General features: G+C 40.8%; 1 protein-coding gene across 1 annotated transcript in view; it reads right to left on the bottom strand.

Moving 5' to 3' along the window:
- Positions 1-16,132, bottom strand: part of CAMK4 (calcium/calmodulin dependent protein kinase IV) — a 329,227-nt gene that overhangs the window by 138,480 nt on the left and 174,615 nt on the right. The window contains exon 5 of the mRNA XM_019532473.1: positions 5,940-6,012. Coding sequence (XP_019388018.1) covers positions 5,940-6,012 — 73 coding nt within the window. The remainder of the gene's footprint in view (positions 1-5,939; positions 6,013-16,132) is intronic.

Raw genomic sequence — 16,132 nt, 5'->3', positions numbered from 1 at the left:
CAGAGCACCACAAGTGCTCATAAAGTTGTGCCAGGGGACTTGCAATGACCTTGGCCAGTTCCTTTAGAACTCTAGGGTGGAGATCATCTGGGCCGGCTGACTTGAATACGTCCAACCCCTCCAGAAGCTCCCTAACTAAATCCTTGGTAACCAGATCACTGATTACAGCCACTTGTTATCACAGGCTCCATATCATATAAATCCTTACATACATTGATCAGACTCCGTCTTGTGTAGGTTTTTTGCATGCACTTGGGATTTTTGCCCTGACCATTCCTATTGGAAAGCTGTTCCTGAATTTTGATACTCAACTAGCCGCTAACTTTCTTCTGATTTCCGGCTTTGTTCATGGCCAGTTTGTTCATGGCCAGTTTATACAGATTTGTTCTGATGACAACATAATCTTTTATCTTAAATAATTTTCCTTGAAGACCTTCACTGATGTACTTCTACAAAACAATCATGTCCCCTTTCAGTCTTTGTTTTGCTAGATCATACAAACTAAGCTCCTTTAGTTTCCTCTCAAAAACAAGTCCCCCATTTCCCTAATAAACCCTAGTTCCTAGTCCCTGTCCTAGTGCCTGTCTTATCTGTACCTGGGCTCAACTGTAGTCAGCACCCCCTCTGTCATGTCTGCATCCACTATGCATCATCTTCCCTCTGAGATCTGCCATTGCTGAACAGTCATCAGTAATTTGATGAAAACAGATCTTCCTTACCATTTGAAACCTCTGCAGCAACAACACAGCCATAAGTAAGAACTTATCCACAAGTACTTGAGTCATGGCTTGGCATCTACTAGCATAGACAGAAGAAGTAGCAATCCATAAATACTTCATTAAAAATACTGGCAGGAAATCAAGCATTTCTTGCTGGGGGCTCAAAAAGGACAGATAGAGTTTTCCTATAATACACTGTAAACCAATACCTAGAATGATACAAGGCTGGATAGTACTGGAGTGATGTTGTAGCAGAAATGATCCAGGAAAAATGTGAGACAATTTTTTTTAACCTTTTATCAGGCTAACTACATTGCTAGGAAGGAAATAGGTTTTGAATCTAAGTACCCTAAATCAGATCTCAAAAAAATCTTGTATCTTAAAAGGTAGTGAAGCATCAAGAACTGTTGCCCTAGAATTTCTAGCACTGGATGAATGGGCAATCTGTGTGAATGTCTCTATTCAGTTATGTGGCTCTACATTGGAGATGCTCAAAGACCAGTCTGGCAAGTATGATTGTCTTCCCCCCACCATGCACTTTGCAGTGTAGACATACCTTATTATTAGTACTTCAGAGGGGGACACCTCAGAATTCAGCCTTATCTTTGACTGAGTGGCAGATTCACTTCTTTCCCACAATTGGATCCTTGGTTTAAGAAACCCCTGTATACTACTCCAGCCCTTTTACTCATGAAGGGTGACTATGGTGAACATGTGAACCTCGCTGATGAAGCCAACACTACAAATCATATAAGAAACATGCCTATTTGTATTTCTCAGGTGTCTAGTATTTTTAAAATAAAGTATGTTTTATGAAAGCAAGAAAAGCATGTTATCTATTATTGTGAGGCTGCCCAATAATATCTACCATTTTAACTAGGTAAATTTCAATTACCTGCATTTTATCCCTTTGGCAGTACTGGTGTTCTAGAAAAAAGGGTCACAGATTGATAACAGACTATCCCAGCTGAAAACAGGATAACTGTGGCACAGAACAAAAATACAGAGAACCTCAAAGGAAAGGATGATGCATCTCCTTCAGTTCTTTAATTGCTTTGCCATAGCTTCCTCAGTTAAAGAAAGGACTTTAACTTAACATTTTTCAGCTTCCAGTGATATAAGTTATAATTTGATTGCTTTGTAAAGTCTATCTATTTTGGTTCAGCAATTTTTTGGCAAATAAAATTCACATGGCTTTCCAACCTCTTTTCTAGATTCTCCTTGAATTTGGGGTTTTTAAAAGCCCAGAAAGTCAACATAAATTTGGGGAAGGCCAGTGACTTAGGTAGTTAAATCCAGCAAAAAGTCAGCAAGTTTCTCCAGTTTTACTATGACATTAAGAAGGTGTTGTAATTTTTAGTAATGAAGGTCTAGTAATGGATCATGAGTTCAGTCAAAACTCTTTACAATACTCAAATATACAGTATTCATCTATTTGCTGTTTTTAGAATTTGGGAATAGCAAAAAGATGTGGTCAAAAATGGTTCAAATCCAGAAACAAAGAGATAAATAAGTTTATAATGATAATATTGTGAGATTATACGTTTAATAAACATAGTAAATATATAGTTATAGTAAATGTAACCTATAATATGTTGCACAATATAGCAATGATTTTTCATTATATAGCTGTAAACTTTGTATATAAAAAGGAAAGTGTGGATCTTATTATACTACTCTTGCAACATATTGTAAATATATTATACCCAAATACTATACTTTATTAACTCAGATTAAAGGTGAGAGACTGTATATCCCCCAGTACAGACTTCCAAATGCAATAAAATAAGTATAAGACTCATTTAGCTCTGTACCCACACTCCACTCATCAGTTTCCCATCTCAGCCTCAGCTATTTCCTTTCTATTACCCTAAGTCCAAGCCTTCCCCCTCATTTTGATGGACACTAAAATGGGCACCCCTGGATTGTTGCCAATGTGCTTTAACTGTAATATAATAAGTATTATAGTACTTGAATACTATCCTACTTGGAATTGAAGAAAACATACATTTATGATTATATATGCATGTAATGCTACAACTTTATTGAATAATTAAGTGTTTTACTAATTTAGGACTTTGAATAATAAATTACATTTTATGTTATGGGAACACATGGTACTTTTCTTTTTTTAAATCTGCATGCTCTTCCTTTCAGTTCTGTTCTCTTTCCAGAGAACATTTTGTTCTGGGTATCTTCTACAGCTGGACAAACTATATACATAAGGAAAAATTTACTCAGGCATTTCAGCTCTTTTTTCTGTTGACGAACAAACCCCAAAAGGATCTTGCTTAATCAAAACTTGTTACTGACAACTGTTTGAATCATTTGTGCAAACAAAACTATATATATTATCATGCAGTTGAAGCACTACTATGTTCTAAACATTTGTGTGTCATGAAAGTTGTATATGAACATTTCCATTGCCTAAATGAATGGTAAAACAGTAGAAATATACAAAGTCAGATTGATTCCACAGTTATGGAAAAAACAAGTGCCAAATATGTTTCCCCACATTTTGGCCGGCTGTAGTGCTTTTTACCAGATAACCAGATCAACAAAATTGAAACATATCTCTGAAAATGTCTGGCAGCTTCTCTGCACTAACAAAGGCACCAATATAAAGAATTTTCCTGTAATAATCATCATTTATATCTTTAAAAGCAATATTTTATTGCATTTATTAAAATTATTTATACTTCTGCTGCAAAATGTCTTTTTTTTTTTTTTTTTTTTTTACTGACAGCAACTCTGCTCAGAAAACTCATTTCTTTTGCAAGGCTAAAATTGCAGTACTTTGGCCTCCATTTTACACTTCACTGATATTAGAAAGAAAAATCAATGTGATCAATTTACAGGCTCCTGGATGAATATTTATTGAGTTGAAAGAACTGTTTTGAAAAAGAGGGAGCACATAAAACTGATGCAAACATATTGCTTTGCTTAGTTTATTCAAAAAAGTGTAGAAACAACTCTCTAAGAAGAGCCAGATTCTTTCTCCTGGAAATAAATCCTGCCTCCATTGTAGTCAATGGCAAAACTCCAGTTGGCTTCTAATGGAGCCACGATTTCAGTCACAGTGAACAGCTGTATGTTGTATAAGAATCTGTGAATTCTTGAGCAATTGTAATGACCATCATATTTTTTCATATTCATATCTATTTTAGTTCTCTGCTTTCCTTTATTATTCTGTCACTCAGGCACCATTTATTTTGGAGAACAAATGAGATCATTTCTACAGAGCCTGCTGCCCTCAATATCTGACAAGTAGAAGAGCAATTAGCTTATCCTTGTGGGATTAAACACATCACCTTTCCAATATGGTTTGAAACATTTAATAGGTGATGGAGGATCAGAAGGTACAATACAGAAAAATATATTGAAAATGGAGTTTCCACCAAAACTCTTGGACATTTTTAGGAAAACAAAAGCAATGCATTCATTAGCTCACCCTATTTTCTACAGAACCAGTAAGAATTCTAGACTTGCATATTGCTTTTGTTTCACCTAAAATCTATAAACACACAGAAAATGTAGTTAAATTGGAAATTAAAATTTCTGCCTATCGACTTTGTGCCCTTTTCAGAGAAAGAAAGGACAATTCCAAAACCTCATATGTTGGCAACATAAGAAATATTGAGAATTAAGCCCCCTACCAGGCCTCTCACAGGGTATCAGTGATACAACAAGCAAAATGCAAAACGAGTAGATACAGTTGACTGTTTGGGTTTTTTTGCTTACCACCATCAAAACTATCCCCCATGGGGATCTCTCTGTCCTGCCAATATCTCAACATCCAACACAGTTCCAGACAACAATTCCAACTCCTGGACACCCATGGACCATCACAGCGCTTGGTGAAGCATCATGGATTCAGGGAAGAAATCCAGCCAGTTGGTAGAGGTCACATCAAACAAAAAATAAGCATGAGGGAAAAAAGTGCTACTGGGATCTTCCTTTGGGCAGGAGTCAAAGGAGGAAAACTTATAGTTGTGATGTAACATAGGAACTTTCTCTTTAACCTTTAATTCACTGTTTTACTAAAGTTGGTTGCTTTGCCTTTTTGTTATAAACACTATCGCGCTTATAAAGGGGAACCTTATTTCCACCGAGCAATTAGCCAGCTACCCAATTGTTGGGAAGGCCAGCCCTCTTTCTCTTTCTCCCTTTCCTACTTGAACCCTGAAACAACTGTGAGCTTAAGCAGAGACTGCAGTGATCTCACTATTATCATTACCCACACATTCTTCTGTGAAGCCAGATATAAAGTCTAATAAGGTATTAGTTTAAATAATGTTCTTGAACTCAGTACTGCCCAGTTCAGTAATACAAATTTTATGTAGACCGTGCTCCTAGATTTTTTTTTCAGTATGTGAAAGCATTAATGAAAATTGAAATTTTAAAGGTATGCAGTATAAGGGGAAGAGGGATATATTTTAGGGCCCAGTTGATGAAGTTACTTGAAATTTGCATCATAGCTTAGGCTCTGATACTCCCTAAACACCTGCTTTAGACTACTTTATGGACAGGCAGTTTGCAGTCTTGAAAATTCATTTTTAACTAGACATGCTGATGCAATCTATACTAATCACTTTTTCACACCATAATTACATTGGATGCATTGTCTCTTTTGAGGACTCCTTTAAGGTTGTGCATGATTTGCTTAAAGGCTCTTACATACGTGTTAGAATAGGTGAAGGGTCACTCTCAGGCAGTGACTGCAAATTAAGCAAGAGGTCTTTTTTGTAATCTTTCTGCAGAAACTCTGACTGAAGTATCTGTAATATATTATGCAACCTGGCAGATTATTTTTTTCCCATTAGTCTCTGTTTTTAGTGGAAGGGCAATGTATCTTTCACATAAGACAAAATTCTGAAGAAATGACCCTGATGTAGTTTGCAAGTTCAATAAAAATGCCAGTGATCTTCTACCATTTTCAGGCATACACGAGGTTATAGGCTTTTGAGAATAGATAATGACAAAGAATATTCATTCAACTATAGCAGATGGACAGTAGCATGAAACAGACTAGTGTCACCCAAGGTCATTTCTGCCTTTTAAGGTATCAATACTTTTGAGGGATCGATAGAAAAATAATTACAGAACTAAATTCACACAGATCAGCTATAGTGAGATTCTGCTATTTCCACACCTGCATACTTAGTCCACACTGGTAAAAGATTATTATAAACTGAGCCTAATGTATTAGTTAATACTTACAGCCACTGCTTCCAGGATTTGTTTAACAGCATCTGCAGCATCTCGTTCACTGTAATATCCTTTTTCTACAATCCTACAAAGAAACCAGGAGAAGCTTCTCAGACTCAGTGAATTAAGGTATACATGCAATGTAGACAGATGTTTCATAAAAAAATTAACCAGAAAGTAAATCAACTTTGAAAATATCTGGGCAACTGTGATGCTCCCTGTAGAATAAAACATCCGGTTTCAAATGATTAAAGCTAGATTTACTCTGCTCTCCATTATCTGTGATACTTTAAGTTAAGATAAAAATATGTGTTTAAAATACCAGTTTGGTGCTGAAGAAATGGAATGATAGTGACTAGAGAAAAGACTGACAAATTATAAAAAGCTCAAATGAAACATATTTGCATGTTAAAGAATAATAAAATTAGGCCAATTAGACCTACTCAAATCAGCTAGGCAATATTTTGAAACCACTTTCCCATGTTTCAGTCATTCATTTCAAGATGGTGTGGCACAGTTTTGCATTGTTCCACTAATAGCTCACCCTTGCTGCCAAGAAGAATGTGCACTGGGACCTTCTGGAAGAATATAAATTAAACATATAAAACAGGGTGTGTTTACATGAGACATGTAATGTTCAGCGGATTAATTAGTTGTGCAGTAAACATAGTGTATGCCTCTAGTAAGCTGGAGTAAATGAATTAACTTTACAGCAGGATAGTACTTGTAAATACAAGTACTGTCCTGCTGCAGAGCTTTTTACTCTGCAGCAGTGCACCTGCAAATGCTGCCCTGGCTGTCTGGGGCATGAGGGCCCTAGCCAGCTAGCCCTGCTCTGAAGCACCTTTGTGCCCCAGCCCCTCCCTCTGCACCACACTGAGCCAGGTGGAGCAGCCCTGCATTGGCAGGCTGATCCCCCTCGCCCACTGCCAGCTGAGGTCTGCTCTGACCTAGCTCAATGTGCTGTGGTCCCAGCCACACGTTCAAACAGCATGCCCGGGAGCAATAAACTTCAGAATTTATTCATGAGCATTAACTGCATGTGTAGAAGCACCCACATAAACACAGTTGACAAGAATATTAAATGCCAATTTACAACTGTATCACTTATTTGTTTAATAAATATACTTCAAATTCAAATTTCAGTCAAAAGTACAGAATTCATATAAAACACATATTAATATAAAGAATACAATAATATATAAACAGTATGCCAAAGAAAAAATAGGATTATGACATTTAACCCTTATTGTGGAAACAGAAAATTAGGGTTGGAAGGGACCTCAGGAGGTCATCTAATCCAGCCCCCTGCTCAAAGCAGGACCATCCCCAATGATCATTGGCAGCAAGGGCACACCACTGGCTCATATTCAACATATCATCCACTGTAACAGTCAGGTTTTTTTCTGCAGAACTGCTGCCCAGTAAGTCAGCCCCCAGCCTGTACTGGTGCATGGGACTGTTCTGTCCTAAGTGCAGGACTTTGTACTTGTCTTTGTTGAACCACATGAGATTTGTTTTGGCTCAATCCTCCAATTTGTCTAGGTCACTATGAATCCTAGTCCTACCCTCCAGCTTATCTACTACTCCCCCAAGTTTGGGTGTCATCTGCAAACTTGCTGAGGGTGCACTCTATGCCATCTTCCAGGTCATGGATGAAGACATTGAACAAAACTGGCCCCAGGAGCAACCCCTGGGGCACTCCACTTGATACCAGCTGCCAACTAGACACTGAGTCATTGATTACTATGCTCTAAGCCTGATGTTCAGGCAGTTTTCTATCCACCTTACAGTCCATTCATTCAGCCCATACGTACTGAGCTTGCTTGGGACAATTTTGTGGGAGATAGCGTCAAAAGCCTTGCTAAAATCAAGGTACAACACATCCACTGGTTTCCCCACATCCACAGAGCCAGTCATCTCATCATAGAAAGCAATCAGGTTGGTTAGGCATGACTTGCCCCTGGTGAATCCATGCAGACTATTCCTAATTACTTTCTTTTCCTCCTCCAAGTGCTTAGAAATGGTTCCTTAAGTATCATCTCCATGAGTTTTCCAGGCACTGAGATGAAGCTGATTGGTCTGTAGTTCCCTGGATCCTCCTTTTCCCTTTCTCAAATATGGGCACTATATTTGCCCTTTTCCAATCATTTGGGACCTCTCCTGATCATCATGTGTTTTCAAAGATGATGGTCAATGGCTCTACAACCACATCAGCCAACTCCCTAAGCATCGGGTGCAACCCATCTGGCCTCATGGATTTGTATATGTCCAGCTTTTCTAAGTAGTCCCTAACCTGTTCTTTCACCACCAAGGGCCGCTCACCTCCTCCCCAAACTGTGCTGATGCAGTAGTCTGGGAGCTGACCTTGCCTGTGAAGACTGAGGCAAAAAAGGCATTGAGAACTTCAGCCTTTTCTGCTCCTCCTCCATTCAATAATGAACCCACACTTTCCCTGATTTTCCTCTTCCCACCAACATACCTGTAGAAAACCTTCCTGTTATCCTTCACATTCCTTGCTAGCTGCAACTCCAACTGTGCTTTGGCTTTCCTGATTCATCCATGCATGCCCTAACAATGCTCTTATATTCTTCCCTAATTATTTGTCCAAGTTTCCACTTCTTATAACCTTCCTTCTTGTGATTAAGTTTACTGAAGCATTCCCTGCTAAGCCAAACTGGTCTTCTGCTGTACTTGCTAGTTTTTCTGCACCTTAGGATAGTTTATTCCTGCACTCTCAGCAAAGCTTCTTTAAAGTACAGCCAGCTCTCCTGGACTCACTCTCCCCCTCAGACTGGACTCCTAGAAGATCCTGCCCATGAGTTTCCTGAGTGAGCTGAAGTCTGCTTTTCTGAAGTCTGGGGTCCTTACTCTGCTGCTCTCTGTCCTTTCTTTTTCTTAGGATCCTGAACTCAATCATCTTGTGGCCACTGCTGCCCAAGTTGCCATCCACTACTACTTTTCCCACCAATTCATCCCTGTTTGTGAGCAGCAGATCCAGAAGAGCATGGCTCCTAGTTGGCCGCTCCAGCACTTGCACTAGGAAGTTGTCCCCAGTACTCTCCAACAACTTCCTGGATTACTTGTGTCCTACTGTATTGCCCTCCCTGCAGATGTCAGGGTGACTGAAGTCCTCCATGAGAACCTGGGCCTGTGACTGGGAAACTTCCACTAGCTGTTTGAAGAAAGCCTCATCCACCACTACGTATTAGTCTGGTAGTCTATAGCAGACCAACACCATGACATCGCCCTTGTTGTTCTCCCCTCTGACCCTAACCCAAAGACTCTCAACAGGCCTATCTTCAGCTTCATACTGGAGATCTGAGCAATCATGTGGCTCTTTTACCTAAAGTGCAACTCCTCCTCCTTGTCTCCCCTGCCTGTCCTTCCTGAACAGATTGAACCCATCCATGATAGTGCTGCAGTCATGCAAGCTATTAGGGCTGTGAGAAGCTTCAGTTGCTGATTCGGTTCATTGGAGAGTCAGCCCGATTCAGTGGCCGAATCTCCAAATCCAAATCAAACCAGGAGATCCTTTAATTTCTCCAAATCTAATAGGAACCCTCCAAATTGATTCAGAGAGATTCAGAAAGATTCGATGATTTGGACATAGACACAGCTTTAAATGTTTTTTCTACATATTTCAAGGTACCAGGTGAATGCTGAGATGCTGGGTCAGATGGAGTGTCCCACAGGAGTACAGAGGGGTCCCCAGCGCACTTGGCAGCAAGCCTGGAAGTGGACCAGAAGCACTTCTGGTCCACTTCTGGGTCTGCTGGGGAGCACACTGGGGAGTCCCCCTGTGCCCCCTGGTTCAGCGACTGGTGCCTCCTGGATCTGGGGGCGGGGCATGCGGGGTGCCCCTGTGGCTGATCGTGTGCTTCGCGGTGGACCTGGAAGTGGATTGGTACTAAATCATGGGGTGAAGTGCACACTCCAGAGGGTAGGGAATGATTGCAGGCAGACCTGGACAGGTTAGAAAAGTGGCCAATACACAATAGTACACAATAGGATGCAGTACAACAAGGAAAAGTGCAGAGTGCTGCACCTAGGGTGCAAAAATATCCAGCACACCTACTGGCTGGGAAGTGACCCTCTCAGCAGCACAGAAGCAGAAAGGGATTTCAGAGTCAGAGTGGACTCCAAGATGAACATGAGTCGTCAGTGTGAGTCATCAGCAAAGCTAAGTGCGCTTTATCGTGCATCAGCAGATGCATGGCAAATAGAACCAAGAAGGTGATACTTCCCCTCTATGCAGCATTGGTCAGACTGCAGTTGGAGTACTGCATCCAGTTCTGGGTGCCATACTTCAAGAAGGTTGTTAATAGACTCGAGAGGGTCCAGAGGAGGGCCACTCATATGGTTAGGGGCTTATAGGACAAGCCCTATGAGGAGAGACTGAGGGACCTGGACCTCTTCAGCCTCCGCAAGATAAAGCTGAGAGGTGATCTTGTGACTACCTACAAATGCATTAGGGGGACACAGCAAGGGATCGGAGATGCTCTGTTCACCAGGGCACCTCTTGGGGTAACAAGGAACAATGGTCACAAACCGACAGAGAGCAGATTTAGGTTAGGTATCAGGAAAAACTTCATGGTAAGGGTAGCAAAAATTTGGAATAGGCTTCCAAGGGAGGTGGTGCTCTCCCCTACCTTGGGGGTCTTTAAGAGAAAGCTGGATAGGCATCTGGTTGTGGTCATCTGACCCTAGAATCCTTTCCTGCTTAAGCAGGGGTTCGGACTTCATAATCTATTGAGGTCCCTTTCAACCCTAGCATCTATGAATCTATGACTGTGTAGTTTTGCTAAGAGGTTAGACATTGGATTTGTATAGGATAGTTTGATATGAATGATCCTATGTTGGGCAGGGGGATGGACTAGCTGACCTCTAGACGTTCCTTCCAGCCCTACGTCTTTATGATTCTATGAAAAAGCCCATTATTGTGAACTCTTCCCAATTACATCACATCAGTATGACTGGACCTTCCACATTAATGAACAGGTGAGTGAACACTGGCTCTGTTTTGAATACTGTTGGTCTTTAATTGCAGTTCATTAGTTTTACTATGTACATGACAAGACACAGAGTAACGTGTAGGAAGGCAAAGTTGAACCAGTTTGGCTTTTTCCCTTAATTCAATAAGGCTGGCATGTTTTTTAATTTATCGTTATATGTTTCTACCTCAGAATCAATTTTCAGTCTACTCATTTTTGTTCAAATAGAGGCAACTTCATGCTCAGAAGTGATATTCACTTATCTATGAAACAGCAGAGGAGGCACAATAGAATAATGGCACTTGCTTCTTTTGGTAGAAAGAAAGACTCTCAAAGGAAATTTTACAATGAAATTTTAAAAAGCACTCCCTTAGTTTACTAGAATGCAGCACTGAATTACTTGCAGGTGCAGTTTCCAAAACAATTGTTAAAAGTTATAGCTTTAAATAAATATGATTTACTTTCTCTGTTAGTGCTCTGCCTGCATGGTAATGCATATTCTAGATGCATTATTGTCATTTTCATGCATTTGTCTCTGATAAACCGTACATATTTTTCTAGTCATTAAATCTGTCCCACTGCAAGAGCTGTTTGTTTCTGAAGATCAGTTCTGTAGAACTAGAAAAATGAATTATTTATGAGAGAGCTGCAAGTGGCTGTCTGAAATTGTTATCAATATTAACATAGAAGGTACAAGTACATATATACTATCATAGGCACAGTGCAGAAAAACAAAAATAAGAAATATCAAAGTTAAGGTTTGTGTTTGGGTGATGTGGCTGGGACTCTTCAGGAAAAAAAAGCAAGAAGCATGGATGTTTGTAGATGATAACTTTTATTGAACCAACTATATAGTAGGGAGGAGTATCAACAAGCTTTAGGGTACAAAGTACCCTTCCTTGCATCTGAGAAAATAGCAATCACATTGAGCTTAATAGCAAAACAGAACAAAGGCCTGTATAAAACTCTGTATGTATATGGAGTGGAAAAAAAAATGTTTTTCTATATATGTTCAAGGGTCCCTGTCCTTTATCTTTTGTTCTGTGATCATTCATTCATGTTATGCATAACTAGAGTTACATATACAGTGCAAACTCTCCATGCATTCCCATACCCCAGTATTATCTGCACTTTATACTCGAGCCTAGGAGCAAATGTGAGCCACACTTGCAAGCTTACCTAGAGGATATGCTGGAGATCACCTTTCTACTTACCCAATATTCACTTTTCCATCATCTTTTATTTTCCATCAAGTGCAGAGATGTTGATTTAAATAACAAATTGATATTGGTGAATGGGTTGCTCCACAGTAACACTCCTAATTTACCCTTTTGGTATAAGAGCACTGCCCCATGTAATAACTTAGCTGGATTGTCCTGGCTTATGGGCCACAGTCAACAATAATTTGTCTACTTCATTTGGCTATTCAATGGAAATAGGCCAAGGCAGCCGGTAAAATTTTCAAAGGTCCTTTTATTATCAACTTCCTATTTTGCAGGAATGAAAAGTTCCAAAGAAAGTAAAAAAAAAAAAAAGAAATCTTTGGTGAAAACATCCCCAGTCCTTGTCCTTTTGGTGTGTAGGTTTGGTAGTCTATAGTTGTATATCACCCGCTGCTTAGGTCAGCATTGAGAGACTGAGGGACCTGAACCTGTTCAGCCTCAGCAAGAGGAGGTTGAGGGGGGACCTGGTGGCTGCCTACAAACTCATCAGGAGAGATCAACAGCAAATAGGTAGAGCCCTTTTCTCCCCAGCACCACCTGGGGTGACGAGGAACAATGGTAATAAGCTGATGGAGAATAAATTTAGGTTAGAGATCAGAAGGCAATATTTTACAGTTAGGGTGGCCAAAATCTGGAACCAACTTCCCAGGAAAGTGGTCCTTGCCCCCACCTTGGGCATATTCAAGAGGAGGTTGGATGATCACCTGTCTGGGGTCTTGTGAACCCAGCATTCATTCCTGCCTGTAGCAGGGGGTCAGGCTAGATGATCTGTTCAGGTCCCTCCTGACCCTAGCTACTATGAAACTATTTCATCAGTGAGCATTTCAGTCAGTAATTCTTCTCTGCTCCTGACAGATCATGCTTGTAAATTTTTCATGTAGCACTTGGATTTTAATTGAGCAATCAACTGACTTGTTAGGGCAAACCTTGCAGGTGCACCTCTGCAACTTGCTATATCCCTCCATTTGTTGATATGCTATTCTGTCATCAGACTCCTAAAAATCCCCTGAACGTATTAATGGAATCTCACCCATTGGCTTGAAATGCCTCCTTTTTTTTCAATTTGGGAACATCCAATTTATGTCTTCAGTGGTTTGGTCAGCCTGAAAAGGAGATAGGACTCAGTGCTAATAGAGGTTGTGTTAGGATTCAAATATCTCAAACCCATCTCTCACACAACTACTTGTTAAATATTGTTTTTAAAAATGTAAGTCAAGTGATCTTACCATAATGTATCAACCTCTTCTTTTGATAAGTTTGCATAGCTAACTTCTAATCACAGATTTCACAGAATGATATATAAAGCCACACCTAGAAGGACAGAACCTGCACAATGTGGCCTTGGAATCACAGAAACGCTGGAAGGGAGCTCCAGAGGTCATATTATCTGACCCTCTGCTCAAGGCAGGATCATCCCTGACCAAACCATCCCAGTCAAAGGTTTATCTAACCTGCTGTCACAGCATGCTCCCCAGAGAGGTGCTTGCTTGGGACTCCTGAAAGCTGATCCACTTTATTGGTTGAAACACACATTGCCTGATGCAGGACAATGGGCAACATGTTCTCCTTTCCTGGGGATTCCCCATAACCCTTTCTGCCCTGTGCCTTCTTGCTGGGACCCATGCCAGGTCCCATGACACCCTGTACCTTAGAGGCATAGGTCAGCGAAGATCCCAGTGCAGAGCAAGATGGAAATGCTGGACCAGGGGAAATCCTGGCATCCTGTGCCTCCTCACCAAAACCCATGTTAACCCATGCCTTGACAGGAAGCACAGGTCATTGTGGGACCTGGCATGGGTCCCAGCATAGAGGCATGGGGCTGCATGGCTCCTGGTAGGGAAGCACAGTATGTTGAGGGTTCCCTGGGTCCATGCCTCCATGCTAAGACCTGCATGGGCTTTCCCTGCTTAAGAAAATGCCAGGGCCGGTCTCCATAAGTGGGGAACCCCAATCCCCTCTTTCAGAGATATGACTGGGATTCCCCAGGGTGCATCTCTGTAAGTGGGAAAAGTCAGGCAGATGTTCCTGGGTCTTCAGGGGCACAACCTTGCATAGGAATTACTAGGGTATGCATGATTGAGTCCTGGGATCACCTGTCTGGGATGGCTGGAGAGTGCAGGCAGCTGCAGGCTGCCTGTATTTTCCCTCCACAGAGCAAACGGATGTCCATCTCAATAAAGCAACACTATTTTACATGATGCTGCTGCTTCCCATATTCAAATTTTTGGTAATTTCCACATAGTTTTTGTACACTTTACACCAGATTACAGACTTCTGAAAGGCATTTAATTCTCACAAAAAACCAAAAGTATGGACCATTTAGTATCTCTAGTATAAGACTACTGAATTTGAAACTTGTGCTGGTTGAGTACATTGAGCTTTCCTCTCCCTCCACTCACAGAATCCCAAGGTTATACAAATTGATTTTACAGTTGCCTGTTGTAGGCATAGATTAAAAACAAAATCACTTTTTGGTAGTAGGTAGATAGTAGGTTATTTTAGGACAGTGACATCAAGAGAACCTCAGGATCTTCTATGATGTACAGTTTGTAACATGGGCGACTGGTGCTTCCTGAGTCAGGGGGGAGGGAAGGGGCACCTGCAGGCACTGCTGTTGGCATCAGTGGTGGGGGCAGAGCTGACAAGCTCCCACAGATGCTCCCAGCAGCAGTGGCAGTGGAGCTGGAGAACTCCTGCAGACACCGCTGTTGGCAGCAGTGGTAGGGCTGGAGTTGCTGAGCTCCTGCAGGTGCCAGCATCGGCGGTGGGGGCAGAGCCAGCAAGCTACTGCAGGCACTGCCATCAGCATCATAGGTGGGGCCGGAGCTGGCAAGCTCCCGCAGATGCCATGATAGACAGCGGCCCTGTTGCAGGGCGGGGCACATATCCCCCTACATGTCACCTACGGTTTGTAGGTAGAAGGCTTGCAGAATTTAGATTAATAAAATGTCGTATTTAATATCATATCATCTCTTTCCCAGAAAAGAAACAGAAGAAATTCCATAAATACTACTTACATATCTCACCAATCCTTCAAGTAAATGCTTGAGAATGAACAATGGGTCTATGTTTCAAAGGTGCAAACTTGGCTATGTAAGATAAATAGTTAAACTGAATTCCAGATTCAAGAGACTTCCACAGAAAACACATGCTACCTAGCATTTAAATATAGAAACTAATAGCTCAGATGCCTGGTTTATATCAGTTCTTGACAACATTCACAAACAAAAATCTTCTCATTCAGTCAAGATCTGACTTTATAAAGTCTGTACTACAGATCAAAATAAACCAACAAAATGCACAAGGAAGCAAAGAGAAAGCCAATTTCTGTAGAGCTGATGTAATGTATTCCTTGTTTTCAACATTGTCTCAGAAGTGCCTGGAAGTAACTCCAAGGTACTTAAGATTCTTCTAATTAGTCTACACTACCCAAATGCCAGGTTTGGGCATGAAAAGAATGGACAAAACTTGTTTCTTCCCAGTGATTCTGGATGTGGCAGAAAGGCAGTGTTGATATAGATGCAGAATCTTCTGGACTGATGAGAACTTTTTACCTCTAAACTAAGTATGTTTGATCTGGAAATCAATGAGATGCCAGAGATATAGAGTTCCACAATGTGGTTTTTACAATCACTTTTTAGTGTTGAACTGAACTTGAAATTATTGATACATCATTTTCCACACTAACTGTAGTTAATTAAAGCTTCTATTCAGGAAATAATGATGGGCATATTAGGGCAACAAATTGAAATGAGCATAGCATTAAAAATTGACTTATCCACTGAAGTAAGAAATAATGGGCTTTTTGGCTCAGTTACAACTGAAAAACCAAAATCCCTAATGAACAGCAAGACAAAGGGACAGATCTTTCACTGTGCCAAATGCAAAGACTTACTTCTATTGCTCCACTGCCTTGAACAGGGAGATGATTTCCTCAGGCTGTGGGACCTCCAACTGGCATGAAGTCTCACTCACTGGCCAAAGGCAA

The sequence above is a fragment of the Crocodylus porosus genome, unplaced genomic scaffold (assembly GCF_001723895.1).
Source record: "Crocodylus porosus isolate Cpor-Errol unplaced genomic scaffold, CroPor_comp1, whole genome shotgun sequence".
Classification (NCBI taxonomy): Eukaryota; Metazoa; Chordata; order Crocodylia; family Crocodylidae; genus Crocodylus; species Crocodylus porosus.
Note: the sequence above shows the minus strand (reverse complement) of the source record. Positions and strands in the feature narration are given on the sequence as shown.